Here is a 19975-nt window from a genome sequence, read left to right on the forward strand (position 1 = left end):
AATAGAAGTGGAAAATAAACCAACATATAATTGAGTCCATATTGAACATACACAACCTGCCAATCACACAAGTCCAAATTCCAATCACAACTCCAATCTTGGAGACCAATATTCATTCAAGTGCAATCAAAATGTGCTGAAGTCATGGAATTCAGATGTTCAACAAAAGTGTGCTGGACAAAAAAAGTTAACAAACATAGTACCAATTACTACAAAATTACTACCAAAACAGGCCTAAATACATCAAAAGTTGTCTCCTAAGTAGGCCTAATTAAAGCACAGAAAATGTTGTTCAAGTTGGTGGTCTTCGAATCTGCAATTTCTGCCTGCAGCTTGGTTGCCCAGTCTGTTGTGAGACTTCATGTGCCTGCTGTGAAGGTTGTGTTGGTTGTGTGGTCTGCTGACTTGATGGTGGTGGTTGTTGTGTAGGCTGTGTTGCTTGTGTGGACTGCTGACTTGATGGTGGTGGTGGTTGCTCTGTAGGCTGCGATTGCTGAGGGAGTTGTGGACAATTACTTCTGTTATGTCCCACTTCACAATATACCCTACATCTCTTTTGATGGCCACCTTTCCTTAACTCAGTATCATTTTTCTTTAATTCCCACTATTCCAATCTCCTCTTTTTCTTTGGCCTCCCAGGTAATCTCCTTTTGAGGGGGGGTTGGACATCATTGTAGGAAGTCCTCTCCCACAGCAGCTGTCCATTCACTGGATAGATTATGGAGTGGTATGTTTCTTCATAAGTGCAAATTCTGAACCAGTGTGGTATGAACTCCTCTGCATTTAAATTTAAAAACCTCATTGCAGCAAGTGCATGGCAACAAGGAATACCACTGAGCATCCATTTCCTGCACGTGCATTGGTGTGTCAATGTTGACTTTGTACTTCTCTCCAATAAGTGAAATGTGCTTGACTTCAAAAATCTTTTCTCCTGACCAACTATCAAAGCATAACAGGTTAGCAAATTCAATAAATGATAAATATTAATTGTGTCAAAATGCTTATTTAAATACCTTGGAATCTAGTTCTTTGTTAAGGCTGATTCTTCTCGCAACCTAGTTGTAATCCTTGGGCAGATTGAACCTTTAAAAGCTTTCACCTTCTTCCGGTTTTTGGCCCACCTCTTCATCAAATAAATTCTGATGTCCTCTAGCATTGATACAATTGGTTTAGTCCTTGCATCAATTATGACACTGTTGAAGGCTTCACTCATGTTGTTTACTAGAGTGTCACAGATGGCTTGACTTGTGAACCTAGATCTGGACCAAAATCTGAAAATGAAAGTGTCACACAAAGGTTAGCAACACCATAATGTGTAACAATATTGTGAATATGGATGATAAACACAAACCTTGGTGGAATGGCTATGAGGTATTTGTAAGCCTCAAGATTGGCTTCTTTGATATTTTTCATTTCTCTTTCCCAAGCTTGGGGATATGTACTCACAGCAGCCCGCCACATTAAATTCTTCAATTTCTTCCCACCAAATTTTTTCCTAAAAATGGCGTACAAATGGCGCATGCAGAATCTTTGTTCTGCTCCAGGTAACATCTCCTGTATAGCAAGCATAAGTCCCTGTCAAAAAACAGAATGTGAAATGAATAAGTCAACAATTCAAACATTTCAAAACTTTAATTAATTAAGTAATGGAATTTACCTTTTGTTGGTCTGACATGAAAGTGATGGACTGACATACTTCTGGCCCACCTAAGTCTTCAATCAATAACTCCATAAACCAAGTCCATGTTTCTTTATTTTCTACTTCAACAAGCGCATAGCATAGTGGCAGCATCTGGTCATTACCATCTCGACCAACAGCCGTTAATAATTCACCCCCATATCGTCCTTTCAAAGAACAACCATCCAACCCAATTATTGGTCTACACGACACAAAACTATCTTTACACGCTTTTAAACAAGTGTAGAATCTATTGAATGTGGCTTGTCCCTCCACGTCTTCCACTTTCAGTTTGATTGTAGACCCAGGATTGGATTTCAGCAACTCATTTGCATAGTCATAAATTCTCCTAAACTGTTCTTTAAATGAACCTTGGACTTGGTCTGCTGCCATTGCTCTTGCCCTGCGAGCCATAGACCAAGACACTCTAGTATTCCATTTTCTTACAGCCTTGTTACGTATTTCATTGATTTTTATACTTGGATTTTCTCTCAGGTCTGTCTCCAAAGTCCCACTCAACCACTTAGAATTGATTATATCAATGGTAAATTCCCTACTGCAAGTGTGAACATCAACAACTTTCCTTAATTGCCAGTTATGATGGGAAGTCAACAAAGCACAATAAGCTAACCAGGGGCAATTTCCTTGGGCCCCCACACATCTCACCCTAATTCTACGCTTATCATTCTTAACAAATCTTATATTTCTTCCACTATGAATTGCATACGTCCTAACAACATCTCTGAAGTGTTCCTTGTCAAGGAAATATGTTCCCACTTCCCACTTGTGGTCTGCCATGGATTTTGGCATCACAAACATCCCAAAAACATCTCCATTGTTATCCTCTTATTCACAATCAGATTTTGCACCACTCAATAATTCATCTGACACCCACTGATCATCAGAAAGACCTCTATATATGTCTTTTCGCACCTTTCCCCTGTGTTGACTGTCACTTTCATTCTCTTCTTCACTTATGCCCACTTCAACTGCAACAGAACCCACATCATTATCAGAAGTATTGCTGTCCCCCATTATATTCACAGGAATATCAACAAATTCCTCATCTTCAGTATCAGATTCATCCCAACTATGAACCTCTGCCTCAATATCCACCTCATCCAAACCTGCTGCACCACCCAAATTAGCTTCAGCCTGACCTCCCAAATCAACTTCAACCTTACCTTCATTTCCACCTTCATCCTCACTTGCTGCACCTCCCACTTCAGCTTCAGCCTCACCTCCATTTCCACCTTCATCCAAACTTGTTGCACCACCCAAATCAGTTTCATCCTCACCTCCATTTTCACCTTCAGCCTCACCTCCCAAATCAACTTCATCCTCACCTCGATTTTCACCTTCATCCTCACCTATTGCACCTCCGAAATCAGCTTCAGCATCACCTCCCAAATCAGCTTTACCCTCACCTCCATTTCCACCTTCATCCTCACCTACTGCACCTCCCAAATCAGCTTCAGCTTCAGCCTCATTTCCACCTTCATCACCCAAGACAACCTCACTCAAACCTCCACCATGTCCCAACTCAGCATTAACTTGAACAATCGCATATTCCAAATTATCATCTATATCATCATCTACAACTACTGCTTCTGACACAATATGAACCACAAACAAGTGGACTTCTCCAATACGCTTAGCAACATTTACCATATTAATTGACCTATTATCATCATACAACAACGGCAACCGTCTATCTACAGCATACCATAATTTTTTAACTTCTAAATAGCCCATTAACTTAAGTGTGTCTAACACCTCAAAATACCCCCATGTGTCTAGGTCACATGACCACTGATCAATCAATCCACCCACATATAAAAGCCCATCATTTTGAACAAAATGTCCACCATGGTGGACCACAACCTTGAATCTCTGGTCACACATCTAAAAACAAAAAATTATATGCTATCAATTAAACAAGGGACCACACACCTGAAACATGAATAAACAAAGGGGAACACAAGGGGACCACCGAACACATATAATATTACCCTACCCACTATCGAAAGCGACAATACAATACACAATAAACCATAAAGCTGTAAAATCCACCGCAAATCAACCACAAATGAAGAGGCAGTACAGAAATCAACCCAAAAAGTTCAACTTTTTAAACACTCAAACACAAAGATATAAAACCCACCGCAAATCCAACACAAACCCACCACAAACGAAAAATACAACTCCAAGACGAGTCAATAGTACTAACCTGCACCTGGTTGACGCTCCAAACTTGAATGCGAACCTCCAATCGCAATCTCCAACCACAATGTCGAAGAACCTTCAATCGCAATCACGCTCCAAACTTGAATGCGAACCCTAACTGATGAACTCTCCAGTCACAAAAACCCTAATTTTCTTCCCCTTTCTGACTAACCCTAGGCCATCTCTCGAATGTTCTCCACGATCTCCTTCGTTCCCACTTCACTCAAATGATTAATCCCCTTTCATTATCACTTTTCGTTGCAATAAAATCACATTTGATTGCCTAAGACTTGGGTGCTCGACGTTACCTTGTTTTTCACCTTACCATTTGTAAATTTTTAATTGTTTTAACTTTTTAATTTATTTAACTTTTCACCCCAATTTATTTTTAACGATACACTGTGCCAGCATGTATTCAAAAAACTGACATGTAGGCCAAACAGTTACACCGTGTCACTGTGCATGTATTTAAATAATTTATTTCAAATTGTATATTTTAAAACGTGTTTCTAAATCTAAAAATACCTTTTTAAATGTTTATTTTGGAGTGTAATTTCTTTTAAATATATTTTGGATTGTAAAATTCAAAAAGTAATTTTACATTCAAAAATATCTTTTGAATTATATATTTTTAAATATATTTTGAACTGTTAAAATATACTTTTAGATTCAAAAATACCTTTATGATTGCATAATCCAAAATTTAAGGAATAGGGTGCATAAGTAATTTTTATCTTTTCATTATAATTTATAATAATATATAAAGAGATTTTCTTATTTACATTTAAAATACTAATTTTATCCTTTAAAATATAATTATTTATTAAATTTTTAAAAATTAACCGTTATTTTTACAAATCTACTACCTAAACAAAATATTATGGATAATACCAATTTACCCTTACTTAAATTTTTGACATGTGTACATACTTTTGGTTATTTGGTCATCTTGCATCCCAATACTACCTAATTTACTAAAACGTTCTTTTTACTTTTCTGATAATACAAAAATGCCACTATCTACAATTGTGTTATTATTATTAATAATATTATTAGATTATTTTTATTATTTTTTATTATTATAATTGTAATATTATTATTATTACAATTATTAATATTATTATTATAATTAAAAATATTATAATTATAATTATTTTATTATTACTACTTACATTGTAATTATTATTATTATTATTATTATTAACATTATTATAATTATAGTTATTATTATTATTATTCTATTATTTTATTCATTATAATAATATATTATTATTGTTATTACGAATATAATAAATATTGTAATAATAATAAAATATTAGTTATTATAGTTGTTATTTTTAGTATTATTAATGTTATTCTTTTTATTATAATTATTACATTAATAATAATATTATTATTATCATTAAATAAAATTAATATTATTTATAATAATAATATTTTTATTATTAATATTATTATGATTATTATTATTATTATATTTTTGTTTTATTTACGGTAAGAAAAAATATTAATATTATTATGAATATTTTTAAAATAATTATTATTATAATTATAATATTATTATATTAATTGTTATTGTCATTATTATTGAAATTATTATTATTTATAATTTTATTTTTGTTTTTACTATTTTTTTAATATTAATATATTAATTTTATACCTCAAATCATTATAATTATTTTTAATATTATTATTTTCATTATTATTATTATTATTATTATTATTTTAATTATAATATTATCATTAATATTATTATTATTATAATTATTATTATTTCAATATTTTTTTATTATTGTTATTTTTTCTATTATTTTATTATTATTATTAACATTATTATTAAAAATAATTTTATTTTTATTATTATTATTAATATTGTTTTATTATTATTAGAATTGTTAATACTAATATTATTTTTATTATTAAAATTATAATGATTATTACTATTACATTTTTGTTTTATTTATCTAAATTGTTTTTATTAATATTATTATGCATATTTTTATAATAATTGTTATTATAATTATTATATTATTATATTAATTTTTATTATCATTATTATTGAAATTATTATTATTTATATTGTTATTTTTGTTTTTAGTATTATTTTTAATAGTAATATATTAATTTTATACCTCAAATCATCATAATTATTTTTAAAATTATTATTATTATTATTATTATTATTATTATTATTATTATTTTATCACGGGATATTATTATAGCGGAATTATTACTATTATTATTAGTAGTAGTAGTATTAGTAATAGTATATTGAAATACACATCTTATTTTTATTTAATACGGGATCATATATCAATTACTTCCATTCTTTTATTTTATTGTTGATTTTGTAAGTCCCTCTTATTTCAGCCCTAATATTTAAGGGTTGCCCAAAATCTAATGGGCCTCAAGACTGGCCCATTGGGTGCCAAGGCCCCTAAAGCAGCTAAGGTCTCTCATTCTACATTCATTTGCAAAATCAGTGCTCTCACTCTTCCCTTTACTCCTTACAGAAAGCTCTGCTAGGGTTTAGCCCTTGGTTCTCATCAAGTTAGCTCAACCCTGTCCTCTTGCTCCATGTAAGTCGTTTTCAACTTGTACTCTTCCATCCAGTTTATTCTTCATGATCCCAACTAGGGTTTGTTTGGGTGAGCTCGTTTTAAAACTATCCCACTATTTTTCAGCTCTCGAATATGCTCTTAGAGCTACTGTGCTCAACTGTGGGGTGTCGAAGTCCTTTGCTAGCTTATTTCCAAGTAAGGGAAGTTAGGGTTTCGCGTTGTAAGTCATATTTGTTGGTTCCTGTTGCTTGTCGTGATTTTGTATGCTTGAGTGAAGTTCTGATGGTATGAATATGAACTATGTGATTGGCCTGATTAAATAACTGAACTGAGCACGCGTGAACAGTGGAGGGTTCTGGTTTTCTCGTCCAAGTAGGCATATCTCGCCTAGGCGAGATTTACAGCAACTCGCCCAGGTTGTCTACGCGAGCTGTCGCTCAGGCGACGAGCTCCTATTTTGAGCGAGAGTCTATCTCGCTCAGGCGAGGAGGTCTCGCTTAAGCGAGAGAACACGAAGGCCAATGTTCCCACTTTTTGAGCCCTCGCTTAGGCGAAAGGAGCTCGCCTAAGTGAGAGAAGCCTCTCGCCTGAACGAGGCCTCTCAGCCTGCGCGAGAGTTGAGCGAGAAAGTGTTTGGGTCCTGTTTCCTTCTTTGTTTTTGGGTGTTTGCTACATGTTTGGTTGGATTGCTATGTAAAAGCATGAGATGAGTGTTTATGCATGAGTAAGATGGTTTATGGATTGTGGATGATGAGTTTTGCATGATCTTGACATAAAACATGTATGGGATGATTGGTTATAAAAGTGATATGGAATTGGTATGAACAATGATGTAAAATGGTTGATGGAACATGATGATTGGTATGGTTAGGACGTAATTCCACGATAGTTTCGTGGTGGTGCCTCATTGGTTAGGGCGTAATTCCATGAATCTCTAGGTGAGATCTCATGGTGGTGCCTCATTTATATAATTTAGTAAAGATTCAAGGTAAGGATTGTATCCTGACAATCTAAAGAGTTGGTTAGTCTCACATAGAGCGTACTAACTAAAGTGGTGTGAGTAGCAGGAGGCCTGGAACACTTTAAGGGCTAACCTTGTGTGTGGAGGGAATGAGACATTGTAACAATTAGCTCGGTAGAGTAGTAAGGGTCACCACAAGTGCAAGTGTCCGCTGAATCCGACTAATTATATGTATCCAGATGAGTCGTGTCTTGAGTCTTAGTGTATTGCTTGCAAGTCATAACATGAGTGGTTGACATATGCATATTAGACTATGAAATTGTATGTAACTTTTATGCTTTAACTTACCTTTTGCTTGTTTGATTGTTTTGTGTGTGGTTTTATCTCTTTGCAATGATCATCAATTTATTGATGTGAGCAGATGCGAGAACCCCTCGTGGTCAACAGGGAAACGGTGATTCCGCTGTATATTGTCAACCCCTTTCACTATTTTGGTTACTGTTGGCATGGTGATGTGCCTTAATTTCTATTCTGGTTTCTTTTGGATAATTGTAAGGAGTAGTGTCTATACTCCAGGACTTTGTCTCTTATATTATCTATGTGACATTTCCTTTAATTAGGTTTATTAATTAAATGGGATGTTACAGATTTTCTTTAAATCTTTGAACTTAAAAAGTAGTTACTAAAATTACTAAATTGATACAACTAAAAAATATATTATATTGTGATAATTATATTGCATTTAATAATTATTAGTATTATATTACTATATGGGTATTATTATTCTTATTGTTATTATTATTATTATTATTATTATTATTATTATTATTATTATTATTATTGTTGTTGTTGTTGTTGTTATTGTTGTTGTTATTATTATCAGTACGGGATATTATTATATTGATATTATTATTAGTATTCAAGAAGGATAGAATGATAGAGGACTATCCCAAGATTTCATACAAGAAGAACTTGAAGATGAACCTTTACAATTTAAAGGACCTATGACAAGGGCAATGAGCAAGAGATTAAAAGATCAAAACTATTCAAGGCTCCTAATGCTACAAGCAATCTGAAATTCAAAGAATATGAAGATCATGGCTTGAAGCACATTTGAAGATAGTTTTTAGGAAAATTAGTTTATGTTTTTAGACTTTGGGTTTCCTCTTAGAAATTAGTTATGTTCTATGTTTTTAGGCTTTGGGCTTTCTTTTATAAATTAGTTTATGTTTTGATGTTTTGGGCTTGGGTCATCTTGTAAGGTTCTCATGTTTTCTTAAACTTATATGCCTATATATAGAGGTACCAAAAACAATGTAGGGACTTTTAGTCATATATTGAATTTGATTTCATTAAAGAGAGGATTCTCTTTGTTCTTGGCTTAGGCCTCCAGTTCTTATCAAAGATCTTTGTGGTGAATCTTCATTTGACTTATCAATATGCTAGATTGTGGTGTCCTTCCTCTCTGTTTTATTCTGCATTCTTCTCTGATTTATTCGTGCCGTGCCTTTTGAGGATTCAAATTCAGAAACGATAGTACTCTTTACTGGATAGGATCGTATCACTCCCGGATTTTATTATAGTGATATTATTATTATTATTATTATTATTATTATTATTATTATTATTATTATTATTATAGTTAGACACACATTTTACTTTTGTTTACTACGGGAGGATATCTCAATTACTTGCAATTTTTATTTATTGTGTTGTTTATTTATATATACACATGAGTATTATTTGAATTCAAATGAGTAGTTAGAAAAGTAGTAAAATAATAAAATTGAAAATATTTTTTTTATTATGAAAAATTATTTAAATTTAAAAAACAATAATTAAGAGGATAAAATTTTAAAAACAAAAGGATGACACTAAAGATGTGTATCAATCTACCTATACGTAGTTGTTGTATTATTATTTTTTTATCACAACATATAATTATAGTGGTATTATTATTAGAAGTAGTATAATGAGACTAGAGATGGCAAATAAACCCATCCTCGTGGGTATTATCCAAACTCGTTTCCGTTTTGACGGGGAATCCCCGCATTGACTGGATATGGGTATGGGGAATCCCCGATTTTTTCAATTGGGTATGGGGATGGGATGAGGATATACATATCCCCGCCATAATACCCGTCCCCGCCATATCTCTATCCTCGTTTAAATTATTAAAATATTCACAATTAATTAAGTAACCATATATATATATATATATATATATATATATATATATATATATATATATACTTTCCATTTTTTATTTCTTTTAATTATTTGGTTTGTTATGAAACTCATTCGTATCTCCAATATATTTTTTATCTTATCATAACCTTTATGTAATTATGTTAAAATGATGTATGTCGATAAAAAAATTGTATTTATATTATTTTTTAATATTTTTATTTATTGTATATTTTTCTTTCATATGAGAATGTTTAATACTCTCAATTTAAGTGTTTAATCTCATAAACATTTCATTTACTAGGTAATATAAAAAAATTACTTATTATTATTATTATTAATTTTTGTTTCATTTGAAGAACTTTTTTTGTTTCGCTAAAATAATTTTTGTTATTTCTCAAACATTGAGTATATATGTTGATATTTGAAAATTTTTCTTAGATCTTTAAGATATTTTTCATCTTATCATACCCTTAATTATACATTTGTTTTTCTTTGTGCAATTCCTTTCAATAGTCTCCAAATTGTTTATAAGACACACATTTGTTAATTTTTTAATATTTTTATTTTTTGTTTATTTTCATCATGTAGAATACTATTTTGATATATTTTATCTAATTATTTTTTAGGTTTAATTATACCTTTGGTCCCCATTTTCGTAGTAAAACCTCAATTTGGTCCCTTCCGTTAGTGGTACAGTAACACCGTTAGAGGGGGTGTCACGTGTCAATTTTTGGATTTTTTGAATTTTTTTTATTCTATTTATTTTTTTGAATTTTTTAAAAAAATAAAAAATTTGCCACGTGTCAAGCTGTCGTGTCGTCGTGCCACGTGGTAGTGACAAAGTGATGTGACAGTGACAATCACACATGTCACTTATATGACATGTGTCATTTCCACTTTCTCAATTTGGTCCCTTTATTTTAATTTTTGTCTCAATTTAGTTCCATTTTTGTAAAAATTGAGCAACTTTGTCCCTTTCCAAATTGAAATCAAATTTAATTTCTATATAAATGTATACAAATATTTCTATCAAAATTGATATTTCAAGTAAATATTTTTAATAAAATTAAGTTTATTTAATTAATATTTTACATTGAACTTTACTTAAAATTGTTTTAAAGTTGTTAATAGATAATAATGTTAATAAAAAAATCATAAATTATATTAATATTTTATTACATCATACTTTAATATTATTTTTTATTTGAATTTATATTTCAAATAATTGTATATTTTTAAAATGTGTAAAGTTCAATAATTTGTACACAAATGTTTGAATTGATGTAAAAATAACAATTATAAAAATTTTAAAAATAATTTTAACTAATTCATGTAACAATAAAAAACATATAAATTTAAAATTTGAAAACAATTTTAAGTAAAGTTGAATGTGAAACAAAAAATTAAATAAACTTAGTTATGTTAAAAATATATAATAAAAATATCAATTTGAATAAAAATATCAAATTTAATAAAAATATTTGTATAACATTTATATAAAAATTAATTTTTGTTTCAATGTGGAGAGAGAAAAAATTGAACTATTTTTACAAAAATAGGAACTAAATTAAGACAAAAATTAGAATACAAATACCAAATTGAGACGGAGGAAATGATACCTGGCATAATATTGACATGTGGCATTATGACTGCCACATCACTCTGTCACTGCCACGTGACACGATGACCGTTTGACACGTGACAATTTAAAAAAAAATCAAAAAAATAAATAAATAAAAAATTCAAAAAAAATTCAAAAAAAAATTCAAAAAATCCAAGAACTGACACGTGACACCTCAATTAACGCTATTACTATACCAGTAACAGAAAGGACTAAATTAAGATCAAATTTCCTAAAACAGGGACCAAAATGAGATAAAAAAAATAGAGGGAGCAAATTGAGATTTTGTTATAAAAATGGGACCAAAGGCATAACTAAACCTATTTTTTATTATTTTATAAAAATTATTCAAAATTAATATTAAAGTAGTAAGAAAACGGGTACGGGTATGGGTACGAGATTATACCCGTTACCCGGTGGGGATGGGGATGGGACAAAAGTTTGATACTCGTTGGGTTTGGGTATGAGAATGGGGATGAATTTTTTTTACGGGAATGAGTATGAGACAGTGAAACCCGTCCCACCCCGCCCCGTTGCCATCCCTAAGTGAGACACATATTCTACTTTTATTTAATATGAGATCATATCTTAACAACTCTATATTCTTTATTTGTTTTGTTGTTAATTTATCTTTAATTCTTTGAACTCAAAAAGTAGTTACTAAAATTAATAAATTAAAATAAATAAACAATAATTTTTTATAATGATAATTATATTACATTTATAATAATAATAATTATTGTTATATTACTATAGTGATAATATTATCATTATTATTATTATTATTGTTATTATCACAGAATATTATTATAATGATATTATTATTACTATTGTTATTAGTATTTTTATCACTAGGTGATATTATTATAGTCATATTATTATTATTACTATTATTATTATTATTATTATTATTATTATCATTACTATTATTATTATTGTTATAGTTAGACACACATTTTGTTTTTGTTTACTACAGGAACATATCTCAATTATTTGCATTTTTCATTTATTTTGTTGTTGATTTATCTCAACATCGAAATAATTATTTGAATTTAAAAACTAATTACTAAAATTAGTAAAATGAAAAAACTGATAAGTAATTTTTTTTATATGAATAATTATTTCAATTTAAAAGTGATAGTTAAGAGGATAAATTTAAAAAATTAAAAGAGGACACAACAAATATGTATTCTTTTCATATATGATTATAAAATTTTTGTTGTTAATATTAGTCTTAGTATTAATATTTATATTAATAGTTTTAGCATAAATATTTTTATTATTATTGATAATGTTATTATTATTATAAGTATTTTTTTAATTATAAAAAGTGTTATTGTATTACATAATTTTATTAAATAAATTTTTATTCTTTTAAAAATTTATACTATATAATTATTAATAATATTATTATCAGTGTTTTTAATTATTAAATATATAATTTTTAAATTTATTTAAATAAATATAACAATTATTAAATTATTATTTTATAAAAAAAAAAAGAAAAAAAGACCCATGCCAATGCACACGTCAGAGACTAGTTCTTTTATAAAATCATCTATATCTACTTATCTTTTTCTCTATTTATCAACTATTATTTTCTCATATTTTTTTATATATTTCATTTTACTTTTAATAAATATAATTTTATTTTTTATATTAATTTAATAACATTATAATATTACGTATAAAAACGACTATGGATATGCCGGTTTGAAAGAAGGAGAATCCGCTATTCGGTGGTTTTTATGCTAGGTGCATGAAAAAACAGGCCTTAGAGTGGCACAGAGATAACAACCCAGAAAGTTTGAACCCAAGGCGCAATAGAGAATCTAAAATTCGGAAACGTGAAAAAGTTTCGTCGAATTCTAACGGCACCAACGATTGAATCCTGTAATGGTAGCAATGAAAGCGGGTAACTCTAGTCAGAGATATTTGTTGAGGGACCTATACGACATTTGGAAACCATCAATACACGCCTAAGCATGTCACCAAAACAATCACAAGTACACTTTCAAGGCCCATTTCACGAGAAGGAAAACATAAGTGTAGTGTTTAGCGTTGTACCTAACACTTTGGCAGAGGAAGCTGCAGCTATTTTTATGAAAGGAGGACAAAAGTGAAGGTTTTTATGTGCTATTAAATACCATTTATAAGATGCCGTCATAACATCTAACCAAGTTTTGTTTCAGTGATGAAACGATGTTCGAGGAAACACTAATTTAATTTTTTTTGCTAAAAGAATAATTGTTCAGGCAACTCGCCTCGAATATTGTGTGAAATAACTCCTACGTTTTTTTAACCCTTTTGGCTTGAAAATTTATTATCCTTTAAGAGCATACAACATCTTTACCTTTTACTAAAATCTCCATTTTTACGAAGGGAGTGAGATAGTGCTTCTGTTTCGGAAAGGTCCCATAGTGCTATCAATCAGTGGCCTTTAACAACGAGTGATGCTCATTATTATCTTCCTCTTCCTTTTGGTACATTGCAGCCTTTGGTGTGACCTCTAACTTTGTCCAAATGCTCATTATAATATTTTAAGACTGGACCATCCAGTGCGTGACTTCGGGGTGATTGACAAAACTTGTTTTTCTTAAGTGTTGATATTATGTCTGATACGATTGAGACAGGGTTAAGGTAAATTTTTTAACTTGTTTATAGCTGACACTAATTTTAATATTTTAAAATATATTAAAAAATATTTAAAATTATAATATAATATATTTTTAATGTTCGGTAGAAAATAATATAAAGAATCACTAGAGAAAATCTAGACTCATCACTAATTGAGTTTAGAATAGTATTAATCTAGTTAAAACATGCTTTTTATTTTAGTTAAAATTTATCGTAAATTATCACATATGTTCTTTTAACCCTTTTAAAGATGTTTATGTAAAATTCAATAAATATATATAATATTTTGTTTACTCTTAAATATGTAAGTATTTTAAAAGATATTTATTTGAGAATGAGCGATTAAATTCACTTATTTTCACCGGAATAACCGTTAATGGACAGTGATGGAAGCCCCCAAAATTTGGTTCAAAAATAGGAAAACAATAAAAGACAAGACAACACATAAAACAGAGAAGGTCTTGGAAACATATGCAACTGGGGTTTTTGGTACGCATCCCATAGATGTGTAAGTCGCAACCTGAAGAAGAAAAGTAGGAAGCACCACTGCCCCCACCCACTCTATAATTTAAAAACACATTTTAAACACTTCTTATGCTCTTCCATTAATTAAAGTGTTTGATGGAATCTTCCAACGCACAAAACAAAGAAACCAAGTCTGGCCTTCAATGCTTCAACTTCCGATAGCATAACCAAAATGTGAGGCCAAGGATCTATATCGATTCAATATCCAATGTAAACGAATTCAGGAGTAATCTAATAGGCATAATGTATTCTTGCTGATACTCCAAATATACATTATGCAAGTAGTGGAGTTTGAGCAAAGTATAAGAAATTACAAGTGTAGTTTTGATTACATTGTGAGTCTACTGAAATTGTAACTAAAATAGAGAAAGTTAAATTGTAATCAATTGCCACAGGCCAGAAAAATTCCAAAGAAGTCCACTAAAACAAAATCTGTAAAATAGAAATATTTATATGTAAGACATAATATGTACAACTTAAAGACAAGGTATAACCTATAATTGAACAACATAAATTGAAGAGCCTATATGAAAATTGAACAATACAAATTCAAGAAATTACTAAGGTTGCAATTTATTTTAATTTTAATCTTCAATAGTTGTATTTATTTCTTTATTTTTTAGGATTTAATGTTTATTGTATATTGTATTTATTGTATTCTATAAAATACATTTTATATTCAAACTTAACTTCATTTCATTGAATTGAATATAATATAATTTGTCTATTTACTTTAATTATTCAGTAACAGTGTATTTTAAGAATATATTATTATTAAGCTATATTATTTCAGACAAAAATATATATAACTTTAATTGAATGTGTATTTTCATAACCCTTTAGTATAGACATCAACTTAACGCAAAATTTATAAAAAATAATTTTGAAAAAAATGAAATAGTTCAATATTAACTTTATGACTAAAATATTCTACAACACTTACAATACGTCAAACAAATAGACCGTATAAATATCATATGTAAGGCCCATTAATCTTGACTTGTTATTTTCTGTCCTAGAGTTAAGGGGTTGTTCCTTGTAATTGGGCCTAGGGCGGGCCCAATTGATAAAAAAATCGATTTCAGGTTGTCCTAACTCACACTATTCACTCTTGCAGAAAACTCAGCAGCCATCACCTTCCCTCTTCCGCACTAGAGCTCTGCTAGGGTTAGCTTTGTCGTCTCGATCTGGTCTGCTCAAAGCTCACGTTCTACTTTCTGCACAATGTAAGTGACCCTAAAACCTACTGTCTTTACTTCCCTTTTCGTATTCCACCGTTTAATGTTAGTTGATGACCCTGTTCTTCCTACTGTTCCGCTGTTCCGCCAGTTCCCGGTTCGTCTCTCGAGCTGCTGTGCTCCGGGGTCCAGTGTCGAGGTCTCGTACAAACCATTTCCAGGTAGGGAAGCTAAAACCTCACTCATATGTCCCGTTTTCTGGTAGTGTGGCAGTCATTTTCGAGTTTGTATGGTTGGAGTGTTGTCATGCTGATCTTGGATGTGTATATCTGTCGTATGAACATATTGTGGAGCTGGTACGAGGGATTGTCGCAGGAAAACAGTGGCGAGACCTGCTAATCTCGCCCAGGCGAGCCAGTCTCGCCTAGGCGAGATGAACAGGGACTCGCTTAAACCCTAAATCGCGAGAGGTCGCCCAGGCGACCCGCTCATTATTTTTGAGCGAGCGAGTATCTCGCCCAGGCGAGAGGGGTCTCGCCTAAGCGAGATCCCGCGTTGGTTTCTGTGTGCTTTTTTGAGCCTCGCCTAGGTGAAGGGGACTCGCCTGAGCGAGACAGTCTCGCCTGAGTGAGGTGCTGGGCGAGACAGTGCTGTGATTGGATGTTTGTTTATTTCTGGATGATTTGTTTTGGTTGGGTATGAATGTATGATGAGGGACATGTATATAATGGAGTATGATGTATACGTAGCATGATTCATGAATGATAAATGATGGGTTTGGTATGAAAATTGGCATGTGAACTAAGTGAGTGGGTCATTGTTAAAGTGGCATGAAAATGTGATGAATTGAAATCCTATGAGCATGGATGGTTTATGATGAGTTGAGACGGATTGGGCCTGGAACATAAAAGGCTGTGGCTTTAAAGGTTGGTACGATTAATGTATACTTATGCATGGTGAATATTCTCTAGTTGTGTGAATATGGTTGGTATGTGTCAGTGCATAATTCCTTGGAGCCTCTAGGTGAGACTTTCAGGGTCGTGCTTCAGTGGTCGGGACGTAATTCCATGGCCCCTGTTAGTGGGTGTCCATGGTGGTGCCCCATCTGTATAACTAGGTAAGGATTCAAGGTAAGGTTGCATCCTGACGCTCTAAGAGGTCAGTTAGTCTCACCTAGAGCGGACTGACTCCTGTGGTGAGAGTAGCAGGAGGCCTGAAATTCATTAAGGGCTAACCTTGTGGTGAGGGAAAATGATCCATTGTATTACTTGTAACACATAGCTCGGGGGTGAGTAGCTCGGGGGTGAGCAGAGGTATCCACCACAAGTGCAAGCATCCGCTGAATCCGACCAAGTTATACATATCCGGATGAGTCGAGTCGAGTCGTAGTGTATTGATTGAAGAGTCATAACATGCTTGGTTATTGTATGGACATTGGATGGTGAAATCATGTTTAACTGTATGATGAAAATGTTGTTGGCTCTAGCTTACTCTGCTTATTGTATGGTTGTCTTGTATGTGGCTCTTCTTTCTTGCGATGATCATCAATGTAATTGATGAGAGCAGATGGGCGAGGTTCTCGTGGTCAGCAAGGAAATGGAGATTCTGCTGCCTAGTCCGCGTGGATTGGACTATAGCTTCCTTTGGACTTTTCTTTAGGGCTATGGCCCCTGTATTTCGCTGTTCTTGGATTTGTAAACTTTTAGTCAAACCGTTATCCTGTTTTTGGTTGGCATCGTGGTATGCCTAGTTTTGTAGAGGTGGTGTTAAGAACCCCAGGACTGCGTTGTTGTACTATCTTATGTGTGGCGTTTCCTTTAATTGCTATTTTAAATTAAATGGGACGTTACATTAGATACAAAATATGTATCGAAGTAGTCATAAATCAATTCTTTAATGAAAAAAAAAACCAAAAACCATAATTTGATGGAAAATCTCTGCCTGATAATGCCTCACAGAGAAACACCTCATAACTATTTTTATTTTTATTTTTTGTTTTCAACAAAATCAAAAGAAATTGTACTCTCAATGAGGTGCTTTTGTCAAAATAAAAAAATGAAAACTAAGTTCATTATGTATCTTTTTTATTTCAGGCTTTTTTAGAATAGGAGTGATATTTTTTCATATTACTCATAAGATGTGGATTTGTAACAAACAAATAAAACGAATACGTTGTATTTTATATAATTTTATTTTTATAAAATTATTTTTCTCCATTTTGTTATTACTGTGAATTAACATTAATCAATAAATTATATTATTTATTAGCATCAATTATATTACATAATGTTATTAATTTATGGATAATACATATTGAGTTTCTGATGAATGGTCTATGATAGGTTAAATTGTTCAATAAAAGGTTTGTGATGGACTTAAGTATTCAATAACTTGTTGAGAGGCCTATAGTTTGGTAAGCATATAAAACTAACATCCCATTAACCAATTTTTAATATAGAAAAATAAAACATTAGATATGTGTTTTTGAGTGTTTTTTAGAGCATCTAGACTTTTAGACATATCTTATAAGGAAGAGAGCACTATCGTCTCACACACAAACCGTTTTAATCTTTCATTGATTCTACTAATTTATTTTTTTGTTATATTCAAATTTTACTGTCAAATTATTGTGAATTGACAATTTCTATATCGCAAAAGCAAATCACTTGATATAGTAAAAATTGTTGAATTTGAATTAAATATTTATAGAAATATTATTTTTCATAAAACAAAAGATATTATAAACATATTTTTTTCTATAAGATTATTCAATAGTATATTTTAAACATATTGTTTTTACAATATATTGTACAAATATAAATTCTTTCCCTCATTTTATATATTTTTAAAAATACATCTAATTAAATCTATGTGATATGTTTTTATTACAACTTATGTATATTTATTTTTTTTATAAAATTATATATAAAATAAAATGTGTTTTATTATTATTGTAGTTTAATCTATATTAATTAAATGGATAAATAAATTTATAGAAGTAGAAGTAAAATTTAGATTTAGTTTACCAAACAAAATACATTATTTTTTTCGCCCAAAAATACTTTCATAACAACTTTCAATTAAATACATTACTTCCGCACAATTATCAAAATTATTTTCATAAGAACATTTAATTGTTAGATATTTTTGTGACTAAACGTTAAACTAATCTTTATACAATTAATATATTTTAATTATCTATAAAATATAAATATTAACATGAATTAAAATATTATTTTTAAATATAATATAAATAAATATTTATTAAATTTGATTTTTAGGTATAAACATTTACAATAGTATCTTATTTATAACGTTTATTAATAACTTTAAATATTTGAAAAAAAAGTCATCATTTTTACATAATTTACACATGTAATCCTAATACTATATGTGAATTTTTAATTAAATATCATTAAAGTATTACATGATAAGAAGAATTTTTTAATACATATTCTTAATTTGTAGTGTTTTACTATAAAGGGATTATAACATTGTAAAATTATTAATTTTATTATAACTAAATAGAGTGGTTGTATATCAAATTATTATTTTTTAAATCATTTTATAAATTTTAAATACAATAGGATAACTCTCCTTACATTTCGAGAGTAAGAAAAAAAAAAGGATGTCATTTTTGTCATAAATAAGTTTTATTTATTTATTTAGGTTGTAACCAATTTCATTTTATTCTTCTTTCAAAATCTTTTATCGAAATATCTGTTTTAAATTGTTTTAATTGGTTGTAAATGGTGTCGTGTAATTTATGTTTAATTGACAGGATTATAAATTATAATTGATGAAATTTCTTATTTTATAAAGATTGCAATTTCTTATGCAGGATTTGCCATTATATTTTGAAAGATTTTTCAGTTAGGAAGATTCAAATACATTTTTTGTTTATGGCATATATGGACCAGTCAAATGTAAAATCCCGGTTGAAAATTCTTCACCAAAAGACACCAAAATTAAAGCTGGGTGGAAGAACTTTTATATTTTTAATTACTTGGAAGAAGGTCGTGAAATAGTATTTTCTAACTTTTAGTATCACTGTTATTTATAATAACAAACAAAATTACATTTTAAATACAAAAACTGGTACAATTATTGTTTTTATCTTCTTCTCTATCTTACATGGCTCCTGCGTGATTCTTTAGAAGAAAATTATCTTTTGATAATTTTTTTTTGACAAAATAGACAAACTTTCCCTAAATAAAATTAAAATAGATTAATTTTTATTTTTTAACTAAAATAAAATAATAAAGTAATATTTTGTTACCCTATCTTCTTTATATAGCCTCGTGGCACGGGGCATGATTTTTTATACCCCCGTGTATGGTGCATAATTCTGCATGTCCCTCGTGGTTTGCCATGGTGCTGGGTGATATGATATCAGTA

General features: G+C 30.3%; 1 protein-coding gene across 1 annotated transcript; it reads right to left on the reverse strand.

The window, feature by feature from the left end:
- Positions 1 to 604: 604 nt before the first annotated feature.
- On the reverse strand, positions 605 to 2488 carry LOC114189166 (uncharacterized). The gene is made up of 4 exons (XM_028077874.2): positions 1658 to 2488; positions 1352 to 1575; positions 1084 to 1271; positions 605 to 939 (listed from the first exon to the last, which is right to left on the reverse strand). Exons 1-4 carry the CDS (start codon positions 2486 to 2488, stop codon positions 605 to 607), a joined length of 1578 nt encoding a protein of 525 aa, XP_027933675.2.
- Between the last annotated feature and the right edge of the window lie 17487 nt (positions 2489 to 19975).

The sequence above is a fragment of the Vigna unguiculata genome, chromosome 1 (genome assembly GCF_037176805.1).
Source record: "Vigna unguiculata cultivar grain cowpea cultivar isolate G323 ecotype 2 chromosome 1, ASM3717680v1, whole genome shotgun sequence".
NCBI lineage: Eukaryota > Viridiplantae > Streptophyta > Magnoliopsida > Fabales > Fabaceae > Vigna > Vigna unguiculata.

Excerpts from the sequence above, each read along its gene's own strand:
- LOC114189166 (XM_028077874.2), bottom strand. The coding sequence starts at position 2,488 with ATGCCAAAATCCATGGCAGACCACAAGTGGGAAGTGGGAACATATTTC. Across the intron at positions 1,576-1,657 it reads TCATGTCAGACCAACAAAAG|GGACTTATGCTTGCTATACA; the intron begins GTAAATTCCATT and ends GTTTTTTGACAG. Across the intron at positions 940-1,083 it reads GAAGGTGAAAGCTTTTAAAG|TTGGTCAGGAGAAAAGATTT; the intron begins GTTCAATCTGCC and ends ATGCTTTGATAG.